The 19,595-nt window shown below is 28.8% G+C and overlaps 3 protein-coding genes and 1 long non-coding RNA gene across 9 annotated transcripts; 2 read left to right on the top strand and 2 right to left on the bottom strand.

Moving 5' to 3' along the window:
• The first annotated feature begins 1,492 nt into the window (after positions 1-1,492).
• LOC115722012 (uncharacterized) lies at positions 1,493-4,743 on the top strand. Of its 4 annotated transcripts, none has more exons than XM_030651128.2 (5): positions 1,493-1,690; positions 2,086-3,078; positions 3,236-3,473; positions 3,635-3,717; positions 4,213-4,743. In XM_030651128.2, the coding sequence occupies exons 2-5, from the start codon at positions 2,125-2,127 to the stop codon at positions 4,267-4,269; spliced, it is 1,332 nt and encodes a 443-aa protein (XP_030506988.2). In that variant the 5' UTR covers positions 1,493-1,690; positions 2,086-2,124; the 3' UTR covers positions 4,270-4,743. The 4 variants fall into 4 exon arrangements, with proteins under 4 accessions (XP_030506988.2, XP_060960177.1, XP_060960178.1 ...); XM_061104194.1 differs by having other exon boundaries at positions 3,644-3,717; XM_061104195.1 differs by having other exon boundaries at positions 1,524-1,690; positions 2,083-3,078; positions 3,644-3,717.
• Positions 4,744-6,262: 1,519 nt separating this feature from the next.
• On the bottom strand, positions 6,263-8,435 carry LOC115722037 (18S rRNA (guanine-N(7))-methyltransferase RID2). 2 transcript variants are annotated; one of them, XM_030651160.2, is made up of 9 exons: positions 8,283-8,435; positions 7,978-8,158; positions 7,784-7,867; positions 7,652-7,707; positions 7,465-7,521; positions 7,190-7,239; positions 6,941-7,093; positions 6,737-6,833; positions 6,263-6,608 (listed from the first exon to the last, which is right to left on the bottom strand). In XM_030651160.2, the coding sequence occupies exons 2-9, from the start codon at positions 8,150-8,152 to the stop codon at positions 6,444-6,446; spliced, it is 837 nt and encodes a 278-aa protein (XP_030507020.2). In that variant the 5' UTR covers positions 8,153-8,158; positions 8,283-8,435; the 3' UTR covers positions 6,263-6,443. The 2 variants fall into 2 exon arrangements, with proteins under 2 accessions (XP_030507020.2, XP_030507021.2); XM_030651161.2 differs by having other exon boundaries at positions 8,259-8,421.
• Positions 8,436-13,102: 4,667 nt separating this feature from the next.
• LOC133031011 (uncharacterized) lies at positions 13,103-15,176 on the top strand. Its single transcript, XM_061104197.1, has 4 exons — positions 13,103-13,912; positions 14,026-14,186; positions 14,552-14,625; positions 14,927-15,176. The coding sequence occupies exons 1-4, from the start codon at positions 13,784-13,786 to the stop codon at positions 14,935-14,937; spliced, it is 375 nt and encodes a 124-aa protein (XP_060960180.1). The 5' UTR covers positions 13,103-13,783; the 3' UTR covers positions 14,938-15,176.
• Positions 15,177-17,918: 2,742 nt separating this feature from the next.
• LOC115715317 (uncharacterized) lies at positions 17,919-18,795 on the bottom strand. Of its 2 annotated transcripts, none has more exons than XR_004011210.2 (3): positions 18,648-18,795; positions 18,343-18,480; positions 17,919-18,214 (listed from the first exon to the last, which is right to left on the bottom strand). It is a non-coding gene; the product is annotated as an uncharacterized LOC115715317 (long non-coding RNA). The 2 variants fall into 2 exon arrangements; XR_009684342.1 differs by having other exon boundaries at positions 18,593-18,795.
• Between the last annotated feature and the right edge of the window lie 800 nt (positions 18,796-19,595).

The following is a 19,595-nucleotide window of genomic DNA, read 5'->3' on the forward strand; positions in this document are numbered from 1 at the left end:
ATTACATTAACCAAAACGTGAGCTGTCAATTGAGTGTTACACTTTTTGAGCTTCAAAATATATTGGAAATTACCAAAACATGAGCTGTCAATTAAAAGCATTACATTAACCAAAACGTGAGCTGCCAATTGACTGTTACACTTTTTGAGCTTAAAATGGAAGATATTTAATATATTAAAAGCATTACATTAACCAAAACGTGAGCTGTCAATTGACTGTTACACTTTTTGAGCTTCAAAATATATTGGAAATTACCAAAACATGAGCTGTCAATTAAGACAGAGAATCAAATAGAGGTGAAAAGGCAAAATTGTTAATATTGAATTTCTTAAAGGGTAAAATAGTCTTCAAACTATCACCTCATTACAATACTTTTATAATAGTAAGATATACATAGTTAGCATCTAATTTAAGAATCAAGATGTTAAAATGGACATATTGTATTAAATCAATTTTATTGTGAGACATATTAATTTAAGTATTTAAAGAAGAAAAAAAAAAGTAACTGTATAGATTTTAAATTGGTAGGATCTTAATTCTTAATTTACAATTAATACACGTGTAACAGAAAATGGAATTACAAATAAAATCAAAAACAAAACAAAACAAAAAGAAGCAAAACTAGCGCGTAAGATTCAATCGATCCAACAAAATTTGAAAATCAATCGGGTAAATTTCCTATAAAACCTACATAAACTTCGATTATCAACCAATTCATCACTGAACTCCATTCGCGCAAAAAAAAAGAAGAAAAAAAAAAAACAGACCTAAAAAACCTATGCGAACACCATTGTCGAACCAACAGAATCTCAAGCATTAGCTACCATAGCCACAATACATATCTAAATGATCATAAACACAAAAAGCAACCTCGGTCACCATTGTTGTACAGGATCAAAGCTCTCAATGGTGGAGACGAATTGCTAAAAATACAAAAACAGAGCATGTATATATAAATAACTTGCAGTAATAAGGTATGAAAAACGAACTCCAATATATATATTAGTTAAATGATTGTAAATAAAAAATTATTACTAATAATTAGCCAAAATAATCACAGAAATCTATACGAAAATTAGCATGTAAAAAACTCATGTTTTTTGTTAAAAAAAAAAAAAACAGATGGACTAATACGATTTAAACATTCTTAATTTCATTATGTTACTCTACAAGTTTTTTAAAAGTTTTTTTGTTAAAAAGTTTTTTATTTGGATGTTTCAGATAGATGATTTTTATGTTTTAATTTCTATTCCATCGTCTCATTCCGGTGACGACTTTACCGTTTAACTCCAGTAAATGTTTATAGAAATATTGATAAATTTATTTATGATACTTTATTAAGGTCTCATTTTTTTTTTTATATATAATTATGGTACAACACTTTTTTTTGCTACCAATATTTTTGTAAACTATCTAAAATTTTCCATATTTTTTTTTATATAAATTGTCGTTATAATAAAATCTTAAAATAAAATACTTTTATAAACAGAGCATAAATATCCCATCTTTCAAATAATAATAATATAAAGACCTTAGTAACAATAATAACAGTCATAGAAAACCAAAGGGTGTGGTAGAGCAGAGCGCCAAGCCACCAGTGGCAGCGGCAACCCAGAATATAGGAGCAGCTTCATATTCGACTTTCACTTCCATCAACCCTAAAGTCTCAGCCTTTCTTCTTCATTCTAAGGTTATTGCTCTCATCCATTCATCTGTTATTATGTATCAATATCACCACTTTGCCTGATTTTAACTTTTATTTATTTGCGTGAAACTAAGACTCTACAAATTGGGATTGGGATGGTGTGTGTGTTTTCTTTGTTGATTGTTGTGTTCAAAATAGAATGTATTTAATCTTCCCTTTGATGGTTTTTTCTTTTTTCGTTACTGTGTGTTTTGGTTGAATACAATCATCCTTCTTTGTTCATACTATGTATGGCAGAAACAAATTAGGTTTCGAGTGAGAGATTGTTTTATAAAAAGAGGGGTCGAAGTTTTGGTGTTTGTTTTGGTCCTACATTGATAGACGATCATTTAGACCTTTGTTCAAGGGTTCTCGACTGATCTTGTGTTCTTGTTTAGTAGGGAAAGTTTCCTAAACTGGTGTAACATTTATTGAGCTGAATGGGTCGTACTTCAACAAGGAGAAGGGCTGCGAAGGGAAAGAGTGTCCGATTTGAGAGTGCATCTAGTCAGGAATGTAGTGATGAAAACAATGATGTTAGGCTGCAGAAGCGACCAAAGAGAAGTTGCACCAATCGCCAAAGAATTAACCAAAACTCTCACAGCAGCGCAACGATGGCTCGGTTAGGGAGCTTAGGATCTCATGATAATAATAACTGTGATTTGAGGTCAGAGAGGCGATTGAGGAGAAAGAGAACAAATAAACAATGTTACAAGCCAAAATCTCGCAGCAAGGCTTCAAAGGCAACAAAAAAGAACATAACTGGAGAAAAATCAGAGCTTTTGAAACCTCTGAGTTTTTCAAACATTAGAAGTAAGCATGGTGATTATGATCATATTGATAATGATAATGATGTTGTTGCTCTGTCTGATGAAGAGGACGTGTATGATCCTGTGCATATCAAGTTCTTACAATGTTTGAGGCGAAATGGAAACTCATATTCAGCTGAGTTTGTTGATGAGATTGGTGTGACTAAGCTAATCGACTATGACATAGAAGAGGACGTGCGCCCTAGTATGAGATTTGGCTTTGAAAATCAACTTCTGCCTTTTGACGAAGATGATTCAAAAGATGTTGATGAAGATGCTTTACAAGATGTGCATTCTAATTTGAAACATGGTTTAGATGCTGATTGCGAACTGGAAGATGATGAAATTTTGTATCTCAGATATCTGGATGGTATTGAAGATGATGAGAATACAACACCAAAGAAATCTAAAAAAGTTGAGGAGATTCAACTTGGGAACGAATCCAACCTAGAAGATGAAAGTGATGATATATGTCAAGACTATCGCACTTTTCTGGATTACCTGGAAAAAAAAGATGAAGAAACCATGTTTGAGGATGATGATGATGTGCAAATACTTACAACGGATGAGAACCCTCGTGACGTAGTATGTTCTCGTACCTCAACTTGATCTTATTAGTTTTCTCTTAATTATTCTTTCATACAATTGTGCTTGCTTAATGTGATTAGTTTTTATGCACAAATATCTGTGTAAATGGCCTCTGATTTTTTTTCAATCTAAAAAATATTTTACAAATGATTAGATAGATGTAGACAACTCTACTTTGGCTAAAGATGGCAACAGAAGTCAATCCCAATCCCGGTTTAGGAAGGAGCTCTTGGAAATATTGAGAAGCCCTTATAACCCACAACAGCGTAAAGAGCTTTGGGACGAAGTATCTGATCGCAAGCCCAAAGTTAAAGACAGACAGTTGCGGAACAGAACAAAATCATGTCGTTTGAAAAACAGCCCTGGACAATCGTATCTTGATCAACATAAAGGTCAGTTGGAGTTGATCCATTGTTAGAATTTCTGCATTTGCTTCATCTAAATTCTTATGTTTTGCTCATGCTTAAGGTTTCATACAATATGTCATAAGTTGCTTTCTTGTGGCATTTCTATAATGTTGCAAAGTTTATGAATTAATCTTATATTTATGCAGATTTTGCAGATCAGATAGAGCTAGCCAAGAATGATGATCTTAAAACTCTAAATCTCTTAAGGGGATTCTTTTACTGGTTGAAGGCAAGTTTTCCATTTATTTTATTAATTTGTGAAAGGTTGTGCTCTATATTTATGATGACGTGAAATTTGAAATTATTTGGTACCCTGAGTCCAAATTTAGTAACAAAATTTAATAATATGACTAATCTGCCTTTTATATGTAATTTAGTTATTAAACTTTAAAGTTTGGTCATATTTATAAATTTCATTGATTAAATTTGGGTACAAAGTACTCAGTTTGTAATTGTGATAAAACTTAAAAATAGAGTATTAAGTCAGTATCTTGATAAAACCCAATGAGCATTTGCTTGATCTTTAGACATTATACCAGTCATTGGCCCCAAAGAATGCTAAGTCAAACTATTTGCAAAACTTTTGTTTCATGATAGAAGTCATTATTTCATTTTTAATAAATAAAATTTTAATGTTGAATACTTGTTGTTTACAATAAATAATTGCGATTCGTAATTAATGTAATTCAATATCATTCAATTGTGTTCGTGTAAATGTTTTCAGAATTTGCCGCATGGAATGTTACCCCCTTGGAAAGATCCATCCTTATTGGAAGTGTGAAACTCACCTGAAGATCGTCCAACACAGTTCTTACTCGGTTCAAGCTTTAATTAATGCAGTAGAAGTAGGCTGTGATTAACATATAGCTTTTTTTAGTGACAAAATTATGCTAGTTTCATATTATAGCATGGTTTAGAACAGATTGATCTAACTTTGGCTAGTTTCCTCTTGTCAATCTCTTTTGGGCAATATGAAAAAGAAAATTGTAAATTTGTAATTATGTGGAGGTAAAATCTTATGTGGGCGGAATATATATAATGTTTACACTGTTTCTGACAAGAAAATTTTAACTGCAAGAAACACAGGTTTGCAAAATATGAAGAACCTTGAAACCTTTCCCATTCACATGTGCTTCAACAGTTTCATCAAAATTGCATTTGGGAAAGGAGCCACTACTTTGTTCATCATTGTTAATTTTCTTTTTACAAATTGGCTTATTGCTATTTATATTTTTTTGTGTTCATCTTACTCATTTATAACTTTTTTAGATCAATTGACGTAAAATTAATAATGTAATCACTTATTTCTGATTTTCAAAAGATAATTTTTGCAAGAATAAAAAACAAATGAAAAAAACAAACTGAAACCTTATATTGGGAGTAAGGGCAATTTGATGTGTAATTGTGGACGTGAAAATTGTCAAGCCGGTCGATTGCCTATTTGATATCAAGGATCTTGCTGTAAAGGGTATTCTTTATTTCACCATGGAGTTAGTTGCATATATTCCTATACCAAAATAGCTTCTTTTGGTCATCACACAGCCAGTGAGTAACAAATAAATTTTGTTACCTATTACAAATTACAGAAAGAATATTGGTGGCAAAACTACTTTAATTATACGATTTGTCACACTTAACCACATAGATTGATTTTTTTAAGGTAAAATCCTTCAAACCTTACTTCTATTATTTATTTGCCCATTCCATTTACAAGGCTAGTGTCATAGTGGACTGTCTTAGTGTACCCAAGTATACATGTGTCAAATTTTAAGTAGTCCACATAATTTTAATTATTTAAATATTATAAAAAATAATTTAAAAATATGAAAAATAAATAAAATTTAAATTTTCTTTTTCTTTTTCTTTTTTCTGTTCTTCTCTTTCTTTTTTTCTTTTTCCTGTAACCCTAATCCTTCTAAGCCCCGAGATCCAACCCTAATACCCAACACCATTCAGTGACCTCATCCTGTGAACCCCAATTATAGCCACCGCCTGCGACTGCGAGCTCCAACCAAACCATCCCTTTAGAATTATCATCATGAATAGATTAAACTAAAGAAAACAACTCACAAATTTTAGTAAAAAGTAATTTTTTTTTAAAAAAAAAAAGAAAAAAAAGAGAAACAAAATATCATATGGTTATAGTCTATATTAAACAATATTTTACGTAAAATTAGTCTTAAAAATTAAACCACATTACATATGTTGCTAAAAGACCACTTCAATGGACAATAGGAGAGTCTTTCTTATGACTATAATCATGTTAACGTTGCTCTCAAGCTCTTCCACGAGTCCATTTTAAAATTTTTAATTTTGTTAGAGCACTCACAACAGTTTTTCTACTCTATTCTTTAAAATAAGTCACTAAAATCTTACTTGTTATTTTATCTCATACTTTTACTTAATATTTCACCATACACCAATTTCTTTATATTTTTATATAGATCACTAAAATAATATATTTTTAATACATAAAAATATTATATTATACATTATATATAATTGTAAAAAGTTAATAAACTGTAGTAATAAAAAAAAAAATTAGCTGATGATGATGGAAGGGTTAAAATAAGTTTTGAGCTAAAGATTTTAACTTTTAACTATTACACACTGATGGGAGTGCTCTTACTAATGGGTTTTTAAGAAACGTATCAACTCCGTAATGTTTCAATAATTGCTTCTCTTGCCATGAAAAAGGACCATCAGGTCCAGATATGGAGAAATTCTCACCAGCCAGCATATAATTATATCCAGTTAACATAAGGGATAATAAATAAAATATTAAATAATTTAAGTATTATTATGTACTATATTTCTTTTAAGTAAAAAAAAAAAATTAAAATAGCAGTGGCTATATTGACAAATTATTATATAAGAGACATGTGATCTGTTAACAAAAAAAAAAATGAAATATCTAATAAATATAAAATATAAAAAATAATATTATTTATTTTATCAAAATTGAGGCCTTCTTTTCCTAGCAGTGTATTTTGTGTCAGCAGATACAACATTCCCTCTTCTTCTCATCTGTTCCTTCTTCTTCAGTATCCATTCCCTCCCCTTCCCTTTTTCCATAGTTCTTTGCTTTTTCCTCGCCCTGTTCGTGCCAGAAACACATACCTGCACACAAAAAAAAAAACTAATTCCATGCTAACATATCTAAAGAGAAGGCCTTAAATCACAATAACAAAGAATGCATGAAGTTCTTGTTCTTGCATAGAGACACCTAGAGCAGAGCAAGTGATTACCGTTTGATTTTCTTCATTTTCGCTACTATTGTCGCCTTTACGCTTTGGAACTGGTGGGCTACAAGTCAGAACAAGGTATTCTTTCTTTCTCTTGGAACTGTTTTAGAGATGATTTTTAGTCAAATTTAGCAGAAAATAAGCAAACAGCACATACTATTATGTTATTACATATTAACTTTTCTTACAATATTTAAGCTTGTGTACCTGTGGGGAAAATCAATAACCAAGCTACCAATGAATCCAGCTTCAAGCGCAGACTTAAATATTAACAGTCGCTGCTCTACACTTTCAAAATACACTTGAAAGACTGCTCTTGCTCCCCTTGCGAAACATCTGTATAGGGATTTAAAGAATGCACTGGAAAAAGAATTTTAGCCAAAGATTACAAAAAGTGAAGTAATTTACAAAATATCATTTATGATGAGAATGAGTCAGAGAGAAAGACCAACATACTCTAATCTTAGTTTTGGGTTGTGTGAGGATTTGTCAGCATTGCACAACCACTGTCACTCAACACACAATAGGAAAAATATTAAAATTACACATAAAAATAAGTTTAGAATTATTAGTATTAAATATAAAACTCAACCTATTGTCATATGAGCAAACAAATTTCAAGCACCAAATAAAATGATGCTAACACATTGAGTTTAGATTTTGAAAGGTATTGATGATTAAGGTATAAAAGAAGAGAGGGGAAAGAAATAGTAAGATAATAGAAAGTAGACCTGAATAGCAGAGATACTTATGGCCCCATCAATAAGACCAGACCGAAACCCCAATCCCTGAAACAAGATCCAATCCCATTGTCACTCTAAAAGTTGATAAAACAAAAACCCCATTCAACAATTTCTTCAGAGTATTAATGAAGTTGAATTATATAAACATCATCTTAGGGGAGAAGAAAGGGACTACCTGACCCATGTCAGCAAGTAATAAATCACCTTCAACCTCCCTCTCCAACGCAACATCTGTAATGTAGGATAAGATTATTAGAGAGAATGCATAATTAATAATATATAACTGAGAATATATGTTTCGACGTACTAAGCATTGAGCTAGAGATATCTAAACCGATCCACTCATGCCCATTCTCTGTTACGGTTTCTCCACTAAGTCCTGACCCGCAACCTGCAATAATTCAAATCAAACCCATATCACACATATATATATATATATATATATATATTTGTATGCTAATGTTTGTTTGAGAAGAAGAAGTAAGGGGTGATTTTAATTACCAATGTCGAGAAGCAACCTGGGAAGTCCATCTTTGGGCAAGGCGAGAAGCTCGAGAGCCCTCTCGGTGAGGTCTGCTTGGATTTTGATGATTCGAGAAGAGGAGGTATACTTCCTAGCTTCTTTATCATCATAGAATATCTCAGGAGGCGCTTGGAATTCCGGCCGAGATGACATGTTTACCTATGATTATGATTATGAATTATGAAGCCAATGATCAGTAGTTGAGAAAGGAATTCATAAACTTAAAACAAATACAGATATTGATCAACAGAGAACAAACTCAGTAGATGTTGGAGAGTCATACCGCTGCTGTGTCGCCGAGAACAATGGAGATTGAGGCCGGAGCTGGAGTCGACGGTGATAATTTTTGAGAAAGAATAAAGTGATGTAGACAGTCTAGGGTTTCGTGAAAAGTAAATAATGCAATTAGAAAATCTTTAAGGAGATTATATTCACACCCCTAAAAATTATAAATACACTTCATTACTAAATTTACCCTATTAAAAATTATTTTTTATAATTACACCTCATTTTATTTACCAAAAGAGTATTATTTAATACACTCCAATATTTTTTTTTTTTTTCAAATTATTAAAATAAGAAAATCCCTCAAAAAGGGCAGAAATCCCTCTCAAAGAACGGAAAGATTCCGTCCTCTTAATTCCCCAAATAATTATTAAAAGTTATCCCATTCAAAAAAAAAATTATTGAAAGTTATTTTGCTACTGGGGTGAACTTGACTGTAGAAAGAAATTGTACTAGACAACAAGAATTTTCTGCATTTTGATTAGGTTTGCATCCCTTAAAAACATTTTTTTTTTGTCTATATCTTCAAGTGGGAATAATATGGATTCTAATAGAAATCAATTTTAAATTTTTGATTATGATTTTGCCACATACTTCGAACTAGTGTTGATCTTAGGTTAGCATTTTATACATGAAAAATTGTAATTGGTTGGGTAGTAGCCGGTGCTATTCATCTTAGAATTATGCCTATTGTTATGATTTAGTCTCTAACAAAATTTTTGGTTTATAAAAAATTTATGGGTGACTTTTTATTTATATTAAAAAAAATAGTTTTCACGGTCACTTTTTATTTATATATAATAAAATAAAATAAAATAAATCCCATTAAATTCAAAAAAAAAAAAAATAGGTTCTAGATTTTTATTAATTACCGTATTTCTAACTCTATTTAATTATTTATGCCCTCTTTTATAAACCCTATTTAATTAAAGTTAAGATTATAAGATTAATTCAAATTATTGTTGATATATTAATTAATCCATTAATAAAAAATAATTCAACCCTATTTGATTAAATTTAATTAAATAGGGTTTGAATTATTTTTTATTAATGGGATTAATCAATATATCAACAATAATTTGAATTAATCTTATAATCTTAACTTTTTAATTCAATTAATAATTATTTGTCACGTAATTATTAAGTCTTTTCCCTTTAATTTTCCTTTTGTTGATGATGCTAATTTATTCATAGCAAAAAAATCATACTCATATAGACATGTTATTTTTATTTGTTAATTTAGATTTTCTTAGTCAATTATTTAGTTCACTTAAACCTTTTCCGATTATGGTAACCGAAGTTTTGTTTCTTTTAGGTACTCTATTACAAAGATCTGTATTACATGTATTATTTATTTTTTACGGTGGATTTTTTTATTGGGAAACATATAACGTGACAAATTATTGTTCATATATTAAATAATTATTTTTGATTAATGAGGTTCATATATATAACTGTGTATATTGAATTCTTTATTCAAATAATTATTTTTTATTTTTACGTGATTATTTATTATTCATATATCTAGAATCTTATTTAATTAAAGTTAAGATTATAAGATTAATTAATTTGTGATTTCTTCCTATACACATAATAATAATCTCACCTAATAACTAATAATATTTTTTCTTTAATTTTTAATTGTATCACTTTAAAATAACATAGAAAAAAATTAGCATAAAATTTAATATACGTGCCTCGCACGTAATTTTTTACTAGTATATATATACTAGGTGATTGTTACGTGTCAAGCCACGTAGTGTTAGTTTTACTTAATATTTTAGCTTTTTATTTTAATTAATAATTAAAATAGTATAATTATTTGAACGATTTGTTTTATAAAAATAAAATATGTGTCAGTATATTTAGTAAGTAAAACATAATTGTGTTATAATAATATATGTTATTAATAGTAAAATGTACATTAATCTTCTAATTGAAAAAAGTTCTATTATCTCATTTCATATCTAATAATAGCTACACAACTATATATTTATAGACTTTCACATTCTTTGCAAATTACTAATAAGCACCAATAATATTTTCATATTCTAATATTTTTTAACCTTCTCCTCTTGGTGGTAAAATTAAAAATAAAACTAAAAATAAGCACAAACATATAAGGTAAATACTAATTACAGCCCATTTCATCTTTTTTTTATTATTATTTTTTTAAGCCCAAGCCCAAAAATCTCTAAGCCAACACAATCAATCTTCTTTTATATTATCTTTTCTAGATATTTTATCTATATTTTTCTTTTTTAAAAAATAAATAAAAAAATTATTAATATTCTCCCAAGATAGGTTTACAGAATATTCTTTTATTTTTAAGTATATTCTGTTAAACCAAGAATGTTAAACCAAGAAATGCCGTTAGATAGACACTTTTAATATATAAAGATATATAAAGTGTGCCTATATAAGAGAATTCTTGATTTTTGAGAAATTCATGGGTGATTTTTTTTTAAAATAAATTTATTCAAAAATAACAATTTTTTTAGCTGAGGTTAATCCCAATTTATTAGATATTTATTGTTTTAACCATAAAAGCATTTTTTTTTATTAATTTTAAAATAAATAATTATTAATCGTAAAACCCTATTGAACTCACCCAATTCTTTCTAAATATGAATTTCCCCACGCAACCACACAGTGCGATAACAGCTTCAGAATTCTTGGAGATGACTTCCCCTCCGAGAAAGGACTTCCCCTCGGAGAAAAGACTTCATTTGATCTTTATGACAATCTTTTATTATTTGCTTCATTCATTGATTCAACTCTTGTCTCATATGCAGTGTGTGAGTGAGTGAATGATGTAGAAACATGAGTGATTCCTCCCTAATGGAAGAGACCAATGCCATCTCCCTAATGGAAGCGGCTATTACCAGCGACGGTGGAGAATTTGAGGCGTCTCGAATTAGAGAATTAAACTTCGAAGATCGTCGCCTTCTATTTTCGTCTCAACGCTTCCGAGTATCACTCAAGGTTCATTCACACGTACTGTCTAATTCTAGCTTCTTAATGTGGTTGATTTTTGAAAATTAGCAATTTACTTTTTGCAGAGATTAGTTTTCTTTTTCTAATCATAATTGTATCAATTTTGTGATTGATTGATGTGGCGAAGTTTTCTGATTTGACATTGCTTCTTATTGATGAAAATTATGTTTTAGAAATTTTCAATTAAATTACTCAGTTATTTTGCCAGTTTTTGTTTCTAGATTGATTAATTTTACAGTATATTATATATTGTTCATATTCATACTAAGTGAATCATCTTAGATTATTTATCTGATGATAAATTTATTTGATTGTTTCCCTTGATGCTAAATAGTCAAAAGTAAGATTGGTAAAAAGTATCATTATTACTTCAATTTAGTTTGGTGAAAACTCTTTTATTGGCTCATATCGTTTTACATCTCTTAGAGTGCATTTGAGTACTTTTAAACTCTTGTCTCAATAGTTGAAATCTTATTTTTCTTGTTCTATATAAATATAATTTATATGTATATAATTATATAAAGTCATACATACACAAATGTATTTATAATTCTTCTTTTCCATAAGTTGCACTCTACTATTTTTGTAGAAAAGAAAAACTAATATATGTGCAATATGTGACAGTGTTGTTAGAATACAAAGTATCTTTTCTTTGACTCTGTTTATAACAGGAGGTGTTTTAACCACTTATTGGTTTGACTTCATATCATCACCAGGGACACTTCAATTAGAGGTTTGCTTAAATGTATCAAAGTAGATTGTCAAAATTTAATAGTGTGTTTATTGCTATTATTCCAAAGCAGATTGTCAAAATTTAATAGTGTGTTTATTGCTATTATTTCAAAGCAGATTGTCAAAATTTAAAAGTAGTGTGCTTATTGCTATTATTGTAGCAAAAAGTTTATTTAAGTTGTGTTTATTATTGTAGCAAAATTTAGTATACTTATCATAATTTTAAGTTGTGTTTGCCTTATTATTCAACATTAATTTTTAGTTTATTTTTAAATTAATTTAAGAATAATTTGTAGTTAGATTATCAAGATTTTTTAAACACTAATATATTGCATTCAGTATTTGCTTTTAATTTGTAACACCATTATTTAGATTAATTAAATATACGTAAAAATAATTTTAAATAATAACTAACAATATTTTTTCTTCAATTATTTATTGTATTAAATAAAATAGAAAATACCTAACATAAAACTAAGTATACGTGCCTTGCTATCTATTCTATATAAAGTGTGCCTATATAACTAAATTCTTGGTTTATGAGAAATTTATGGGTAACTTTTTATTTATATTTAATAAAATAATAAAATATTATTTATATATAATAAAATAAAAATAAAACAAATCCTAATTTGATTATCAAACGCAATCGTGTAGATAAGAGCAATAACTGCGATAGATTCTACGCCACCACACGAAGCCGTTCCCACTCCCAATCGATTGTAAGCCCTAATAACACACCCGAAATTGTAATCCAATTCATTGGTGGATGCCCATGAAGCCACTCGAACAACAATGGCCTCTTCTAGAACGTCTCAAAATCTCAGTCGATCCACTCGAACAGCAATGGCCTCTTCAAGAACGTCTCAAAATCCCATGGTATGTCATTAAGTTTATTGGGTTATTGTTACAAATTCTTGGATTTATATACATATTTAATTTTTAAGGATCAGTCGATATATATACCAAAAGTAAAAAAAAGGTTTAAGGTTCGTAGCGTTTGGTTGGCTTGTATTGGTTCTTCATTCTCATTATGGAAAATGTTGGAAACCACAACACGTGAAAATGTAATTACTTTATTATTGTAAAAGCAATTACACCAAGACTTGAACACTTTAACTTGACCACAATACGCACTAAGCACTCACTCTTTTATTTTATCACTAGACACCTTTACTACACACTTGTGTATAACTCACACTTTTGGGATACTTGTGTATAACTCACACACTTTAGACTCTTTTTCTCACACTTGAACTCTCTTGCTCAAACTTACATCTTAAGCACACACCTCACTTATATTTATAGGCTACAAAGGATGTATCTAAAGATTTCTAGATTTTTCTAATTTACTAGCTAATTAATTACTTCTTACTATTTTCTAAACAACTCTAGAATTATCTAATCTTAGTTCTAGTAATTCTAAGTTTTCTCTAAAACTTTCTAGAGTGTTCTTGATTTTTCTTACAAATTTCTTAGAACATTGTAAAACATTTTAACATATTCTAGATTTGATAATGATTTTTAACAGAAAAAAGCTCACTCACCCTCACTTCAGAAAGATTTGGTTCTTTGTCTAGGAAATCAATCACCATTGTAATTACATTTGATTTCGTTACATTTGATTTTGATTTCAAGGTCAATCGTTGTGCTCTTTTGGGGAAATACAAGCGTAAATTGCGAATTAGATGCAAATGATACAAACTTTAATCAAGATCAAACTCAAAGTCAGAAACGAAGTTGAAAAACGATTTATCAGCGACGCTTACAATGGAGGTTGTTCATGAAGAATATATTGGAATGGATATTTTCACTTTTCAGAGAAAGGGATCCGATTCTAAACTCCGTTTTCTTTCGCTCACCGCCATTTGGTCTGATGCAATTCTTCAATCTGGAAAGGTAATTTGTATTGGGGGATTTTGACCGATATTATTGGTCATGAGGAAAATATAAAAATTGAGTAATTGGATCAATGGGGATACTGAATTGTTTGATTACTTTTGTGGCTTCAGGTTCCCAAAGGATGGGACAAGTTGGTTGTGTCTGTTGTCTCTGTAGAAACAGATTTATCTTCCTCTCCAATTTCAGATTTGCGATCTCCTAAACCCAATTTCAGTTCCTCTGTAAAATGCCTCTACCCTCTCAAATACCCCTCTTTTCCAATTCTCTTATGGTAAGCTTCACTTTTCTTTTCCAATTCAGATGTCGCGATTTACATTTCTCAGTTTGGAGCTTTTAATATTAAATTTTCTTTTTCTGTAATGGTTACGCTTGAAAAATATTAGTGATCTATGATTGGAGATGACCCCACTGCCATTACTTAGCCCAACCTCCGTAAACGCCCAAGCAAAAATGTATGTTCCTTACATCATTCTTCAAACTATTATGGAATTGAGCTGATTTTTATCGTGACAGTGACTTTTCTTTACTGCTAATTTCAAACTATTATAGAACTTTCATTATTTTTATTTTTATTTTTATTTATAACTTATAACATAAACATATAAACATAAAAGAAAACTCAATAAATAATGGTAGGTTCTCCCATTCGAAAGCAAACAAATTGCGTAGTGGTCATTCTTTGTTGGTAGCGATCAAGTATAACTCTTGTGGTAAGCTTAATTTTTTAATCTTTTTCCGATTCAGATGTTGAGATTTATATTTTTCAGTTTGGAGATTTTGATTTTGATTTTAATTTTTTAATCTTGTGTTCTTAGACCAACGCTTTAATTTCTGTCTTTATTGAATCGCTTGCTTTAAGCCAAACACACTCTTTGTTAAATTTGTTTTTTAGTATGCATTTAATATAATAACTCATGCTCAATGTCCCTGTAGAAAGGCCACTGTTATTCTTTTTGTCTTTTTTAGATTATACCTACAAGTGGATGATTACTGATTCATATTTGTGTCCAGGTTCTAGGTGAAAAAGCACTTCAGGAACTAATATTTACGTGGGCTTCTGCTGAAGTTACTACATAACTTGAAGCGTGAAGGATGATCAAATTCCTATTGAAAGGTCCAATGGAAGGTCAGTGAAAGTGAGAATAGTTGATATAGGAAAGAATTATTTGATGAGCAACTAAGTAGAGATACGGGTTGGTGATCTATCTTGTACAGAGTTTTTGTTAATGTATGAAAAAGTAAAATAAATTAACTTTGTTGTTAGAGAGCCAATTGTGTGTTTTTTTATATATATATATATATATACAGTGGCGGACCCAGAATTTAAAGTGAGGGGGGGCGTAAATAAATTTAAAAAGAAAATATAAAGTGTAGTTAGTGGGATTTGAACCTTTACCCTCTAACCTATTTACTAACCACCTTAACCATTACACCAAGGTTACTATTATGTCAATAAATATCATCTTTTAATACATATATATGTTGTAACTAATTAAAATACATATACATTTTTTTCTCGATTTTTTTTTCAGGGGGGGCGACTGCCCCCCCTCGCTACAATGTGGGTCCGCCCCTGTATATATATATAATATTTATATATATGTGTAAGTGGGTGTGTGTTTTCTGACTTATTTCTAAATTTAATCACCTATCACCTATTGGGTTAGAAAGAATTATACATGTGCCAAATATGTCATTTGTTATTGTAAAAGGAAGAAAATAACAACATAATTCATACACATACAAGTAACTTTATTAATTTTCAAGCACTTTAATTAAGACTTTGTGGTTTTGCTATGAATATGCAGAGAGTTTAAGCTGTCTGCATCTCATGTCACTGTTGGACTCATATATATTGGCAACTCTACTATTGCAGATTCTCCGAGAAATGCATACAAGTATTCGTGATGCTTCTTGTTTTTTTTTTCTTTTTTTCTTCTTTCCTATTCTGTCTTTTTATTTTAATTTTGTGGCTCCTGACAGTAGACATTTTTTTATGTGCTAAATTTAATTGCAGAAATAGCTTGAGGGTCTCTAAAGAGAACAACACTCAATATATTTTTTATGTGTGTATCATATATTCTTCTCTCTCAATATGTAACATCTTTCGCTTAGTATTTTCTTATGTCCTTCAATAATAGATTTTTGAATCTTATTTTTTAGTGATATCTTAGTCAATTCTTTGTAACTTTACATTATTGTGGTTAATTTTGGTTGTTGATAGTTCAAGTCTACCTAATAAATTTTTGGACCATATTTGATATTATTATTTTTTAACTAACTTTATATTATCAATAGTTAAGGGTAAAAAATTAGGAGATGATTCTTTATATTATCAATATTAGTTTGATTCTTTCAGTTTACTCCCGTAAATACAAGTAAGATTTATATTTGTTATCATAATCACTTTATATTAAAAAAAATTAATTAAACCATTAAATTAAATTAAATTATATATGGTTATTTATTATATCATTCATAATTAATATAGAACATAATATTACATTGAATTTTAGAATTGAATTTGGTTAAACAGATTAATTTAATCGATATACTAAATAAATTATGTAGTACTCATAATTCTCCTAACTCTCTTTCTCCCACCATCTCAGTAGTTGGAAATCCTCTTAGCAAACCTCTCTTCTTCGAAAAAATCTCCTTCAATATTTTTTTCTTTGTGTTATATATATATATATGCAAAAAATTCTTTGCAAATACTGCTACATTTACCATGCTAATACTGATTATTGAAGTGATTTATTCTTATTTTGTATCTAAGAGAATTATTTTCTAAATTTTTATGATTTTAATTTAATTATAAAATATCTAATATAAAATTAAATATACGTGTCTTGCACGTAACTTTCTTCTAGTATATATATATATACTAGAAGAAAGTTACGTGCGAGGCACGTATACTTTATTTTATTTTAGGTGCTTTCTACTTTATTTAAAAATAATACAATAAATAATTAAATAAAAAAAAATTATTAGTTATATTTTGAAATTATTTTAAGTATATATTCATGTAAATAATGGTGTTGTATATTATAAGTAAATAATGAAGACAATGTATTAGTGTTCAAGAAATCTTAATATAATCTCATTATAAATTATTCTTAAATTAATTCAAAAATAAACCTCTAAATTAATGTTCAAATAACCCAACGCAACTTAAAATTGTGTAAAATAAAAAAAATAAAAAAAAAATCTCTAAATTGTTGATAATTGAAGATAATATTTATCTAAAAATTCGAGAAAAGAAAAATAGAAAATACGCTTAGTGGTTGGGTTTTAATTTTCTTTTGCTTAGGTAGAGACAATACTATAATGTTTGTATTTTACACTTTTCATTCTATCTAGGTTCGCATATAATAATATTTGGATCCACATATAATTAGATTAATATTATGTGCAATGTTTATATATTTAATTTAATACTTAATTTTATGTGAAATTATTTAAAAAAATCATAGTAAAAAATAAATCATGTTTAATATAAAGCTTAATAGTAGAAAATATAATAATAATTTTTTAAAAAATTAAGTAATATGAAAATATTCTCTTATACGAACAAAGAGAATACTTATCACTGAAAGTTTACAACTAAAAATAGTTGAACAAATACCAAACTAAAAAAATTAGAAAAATATATATTCAGTGTGTTTTTTTACTTACCAAATTCATTTCATACTGAATTCTCCAAAGACAACGAACATGGTAAAAAGGATTATTTGATTTCATGTAAATACTGTCAAAATTGATGTGAGAAAATCATTACCATTTAAATAAAGGACTGCAACTTTTTATTTTCCTTTCAATAATCTTATACCAAAATTATTCAGAGACAATGCACAAAAAATAGAGGAGCACATGTACAAAGTTAAATAAATACATGTCATGAACAATGTCATATATAGATAACAATGACATATAAACCAATCAATTGAAAGCCATTAATTTTGTGAGTGTTGTGAGTGTCACTTGTGTGATTAAGCACATAGGCAAGCATAAACTTCCAGATAAATAAATGTGCACCTACAAACATGCTTGATGTGTTTAAACGAAGAAAAAACATTCTGATTACGAAAAGCCTTAAACATGAATAAATTTTCCTAATGTATTTGAATCTGGACTAAGTATAGTTTTAAGCATTTAACATTTTGATTAACACATGCATAAAACATTAGCAAATATTTTTCTAATAATAACACTATTACGCCTCTACTTGTTATTTAGATTTTTAAATACTTGGTGGACATCATCAGAAGTACTTGGCTTTGAAAAATCAAAAGATTCCTGCAAAAGAACAACTTCACATTGAGTCTTATATACAAAGAAACTAAGAAACTTTCTAACATCAACACCTATGCTACAATAACATTAAATAAAAATATAATAGTAATCGGAAACAAAAGGAAACATACCAGGAAAGTGCGAATTCCATTCAAAAATTTTATTTTTCTACATCAACAAAATTATTAAGTAGACTTCACTCTACTCCCTCTTGGTTTACATCTGCAAAGAACCCCTTCAGCTTTATGAAAGAAACACTGGCTTCCTATCTGTAGTAACCATCAAATCAATATCAAACAAATAGAATCAATATTAGGAAACAAAAATAGAAATTAAAAAAGAAAAAGATTTGAAGACATGTGAAAATAAGGATGAAATTACCTTAAAAAACCATGGATGCTTAGATCAAAAGCCAAATGTTAGAAGTTTAACATACCCATTTCGATTATGATTCTGTAGAGTCAAATACTTCAACATGTGGTGATTTGAAGCGGTCACCAACCCTCATTCGCAAGAACAAAAACCCTAGAAAAGAATAGTTTTGAGATACGACTCTTACCATTACGGCTGAAAATTTATTTTGTAACCAAATTACCAATATAATATAAAAATAAAAATTATGTGTTGTTTGAAGATGGATATATAAAAATTATTAATATTCTCCCAAGATAGGTTTGTTAGAGATATGTGGCTAAGATGATTTTTTAAATTTAAAAAGAGATTATTAATATTTAAAAGATTGTTTAATTTTTTGGGTTTAATTATTGGGTTTATTTGGTAACGGGAGATCAAACCTAATCGTTAAATTTAACAGAATATTCTAAGTATATTCTGTTAAACCAAGAAATGCCGTTAGATAGGCACTTTTAATATATAAAGATATCTGCTCAATGATTATATTAAAAAAAAACTATAACGTGATTATTTTTCTTTGTTTATTGGTTTTATTTACTAGTCAAATAAAATAAAGTGGAGGATTGTGATTGTTCTCCAAAAATTATATATATTTTTTAAAGGCCTAACTAATAATATTGAAACATAATATTTTTAGGGAAATTTACAAAAATACTGGAATTTAGATTAATTTTACAAAAATATTGTCACACGGAAAAGTTTTCAAAAATACTGTATTTTTTTAAAACACCAGTAAAACACAAAGCAGAACAACTCAAAACAACAGTAGAACAACAAGAAAACACCAGTAGAACACCAGTGAAAACTTAACACAGTATACTGCAGTATGAAACTTATAAAAAATTACAGTAAAAAAGTAAAAAATACCGCCTGACAGTATTTTTGTAAAAAAAATAGCAAAAGTTAGTATATCATGTAAAACACAAAGCAGAACAACTCAAAACAACAGTAGAACAACAAGAAAACACCA

Source organism: Cannabis sativa, chromosome 9 (assembly GCF_029168945.1).
Source record: "Cannabis sativa cultivar Pink pepper isolate KNU-18-1 chromosome 9, ASM2916894v1, whole genome shotgun sequence".
NCBI classification, from domain to species: domain Eukaryota; kingdom Viridiplantae; phylum Streptophyta; class Magnoliopsida; order Rosales; family Cannabaceae; genus Cannabis; species Cannabis sativa.

Excerpts from the sequence above, each read along its gene's own strand:
- LOC115722012 (XM_030651128.2), top strand. The coding sequence starts at position 2,125 with ATGGGTCGTACTTCAACAAGGAGAAGGGCTGCGAAGGGAAAGAGTGTC. Across the intron at positions 3,079-3,235 it reads ATGAGAACCCTCGTGACGTA|ATAGATGTAGACAACTCTAC; the intron begins GTATGTTCTCGT and ends ACAAATGATTAG. Across the intron at positions 3,718-4,212 it reads GATTCTTTTACTGGTTGAAG|AATTTGCCGCATGGAATGTT; the intron begins GCAAGTTTTCCA and ends AAATGTTTTCAG.
- LOC115722037 (XM_030651160.2), bottom strand. The coding sequence starts at position 8,152 with ATGTCATCTCGGCCGGAATTCCAAGCGCCTCCTGAGATATTCTATGAT. Across the intron at positions 7,522-7,651 it reads TACTTGCTGACATGGGTCAG|GGATTGGGGTTTCGGTCTGG; the intron begins GTAGTCCCTTTC and ends ATCTTGTTTCAG. Across the intron at positions 7,240-7,464 it reads TAAGTATCTCTGCTATTCAG|TGGTTGTGCAATGCTGACAA; the intron begins GTCTACTTTCTA and ends GTTGAGTGACAG.
- LOC133031011 (XM_061104197.1), top strand. The coding sequence starts at position 13,784 with ATGGAGGTTGTTCATGAAGAATATATTGGAATGGATATTTTCACTTTT. Across the intron at positions 13,913-14,025 it reads CAATTCTTCAATCTGGAAAG|GTTCCCAAAGGATGGGACAA; the intron begins GTAATTTGTATT and ends TTGTGGCTTCAG. Across the intron at positions 14,187-14,551 it reads TCTTTTCCAATTCTCTTATG|GTTCTCCCATTCGAAAGCAA; the intron begins GTAAGCTTCACT and ends AAATAATGGTAG.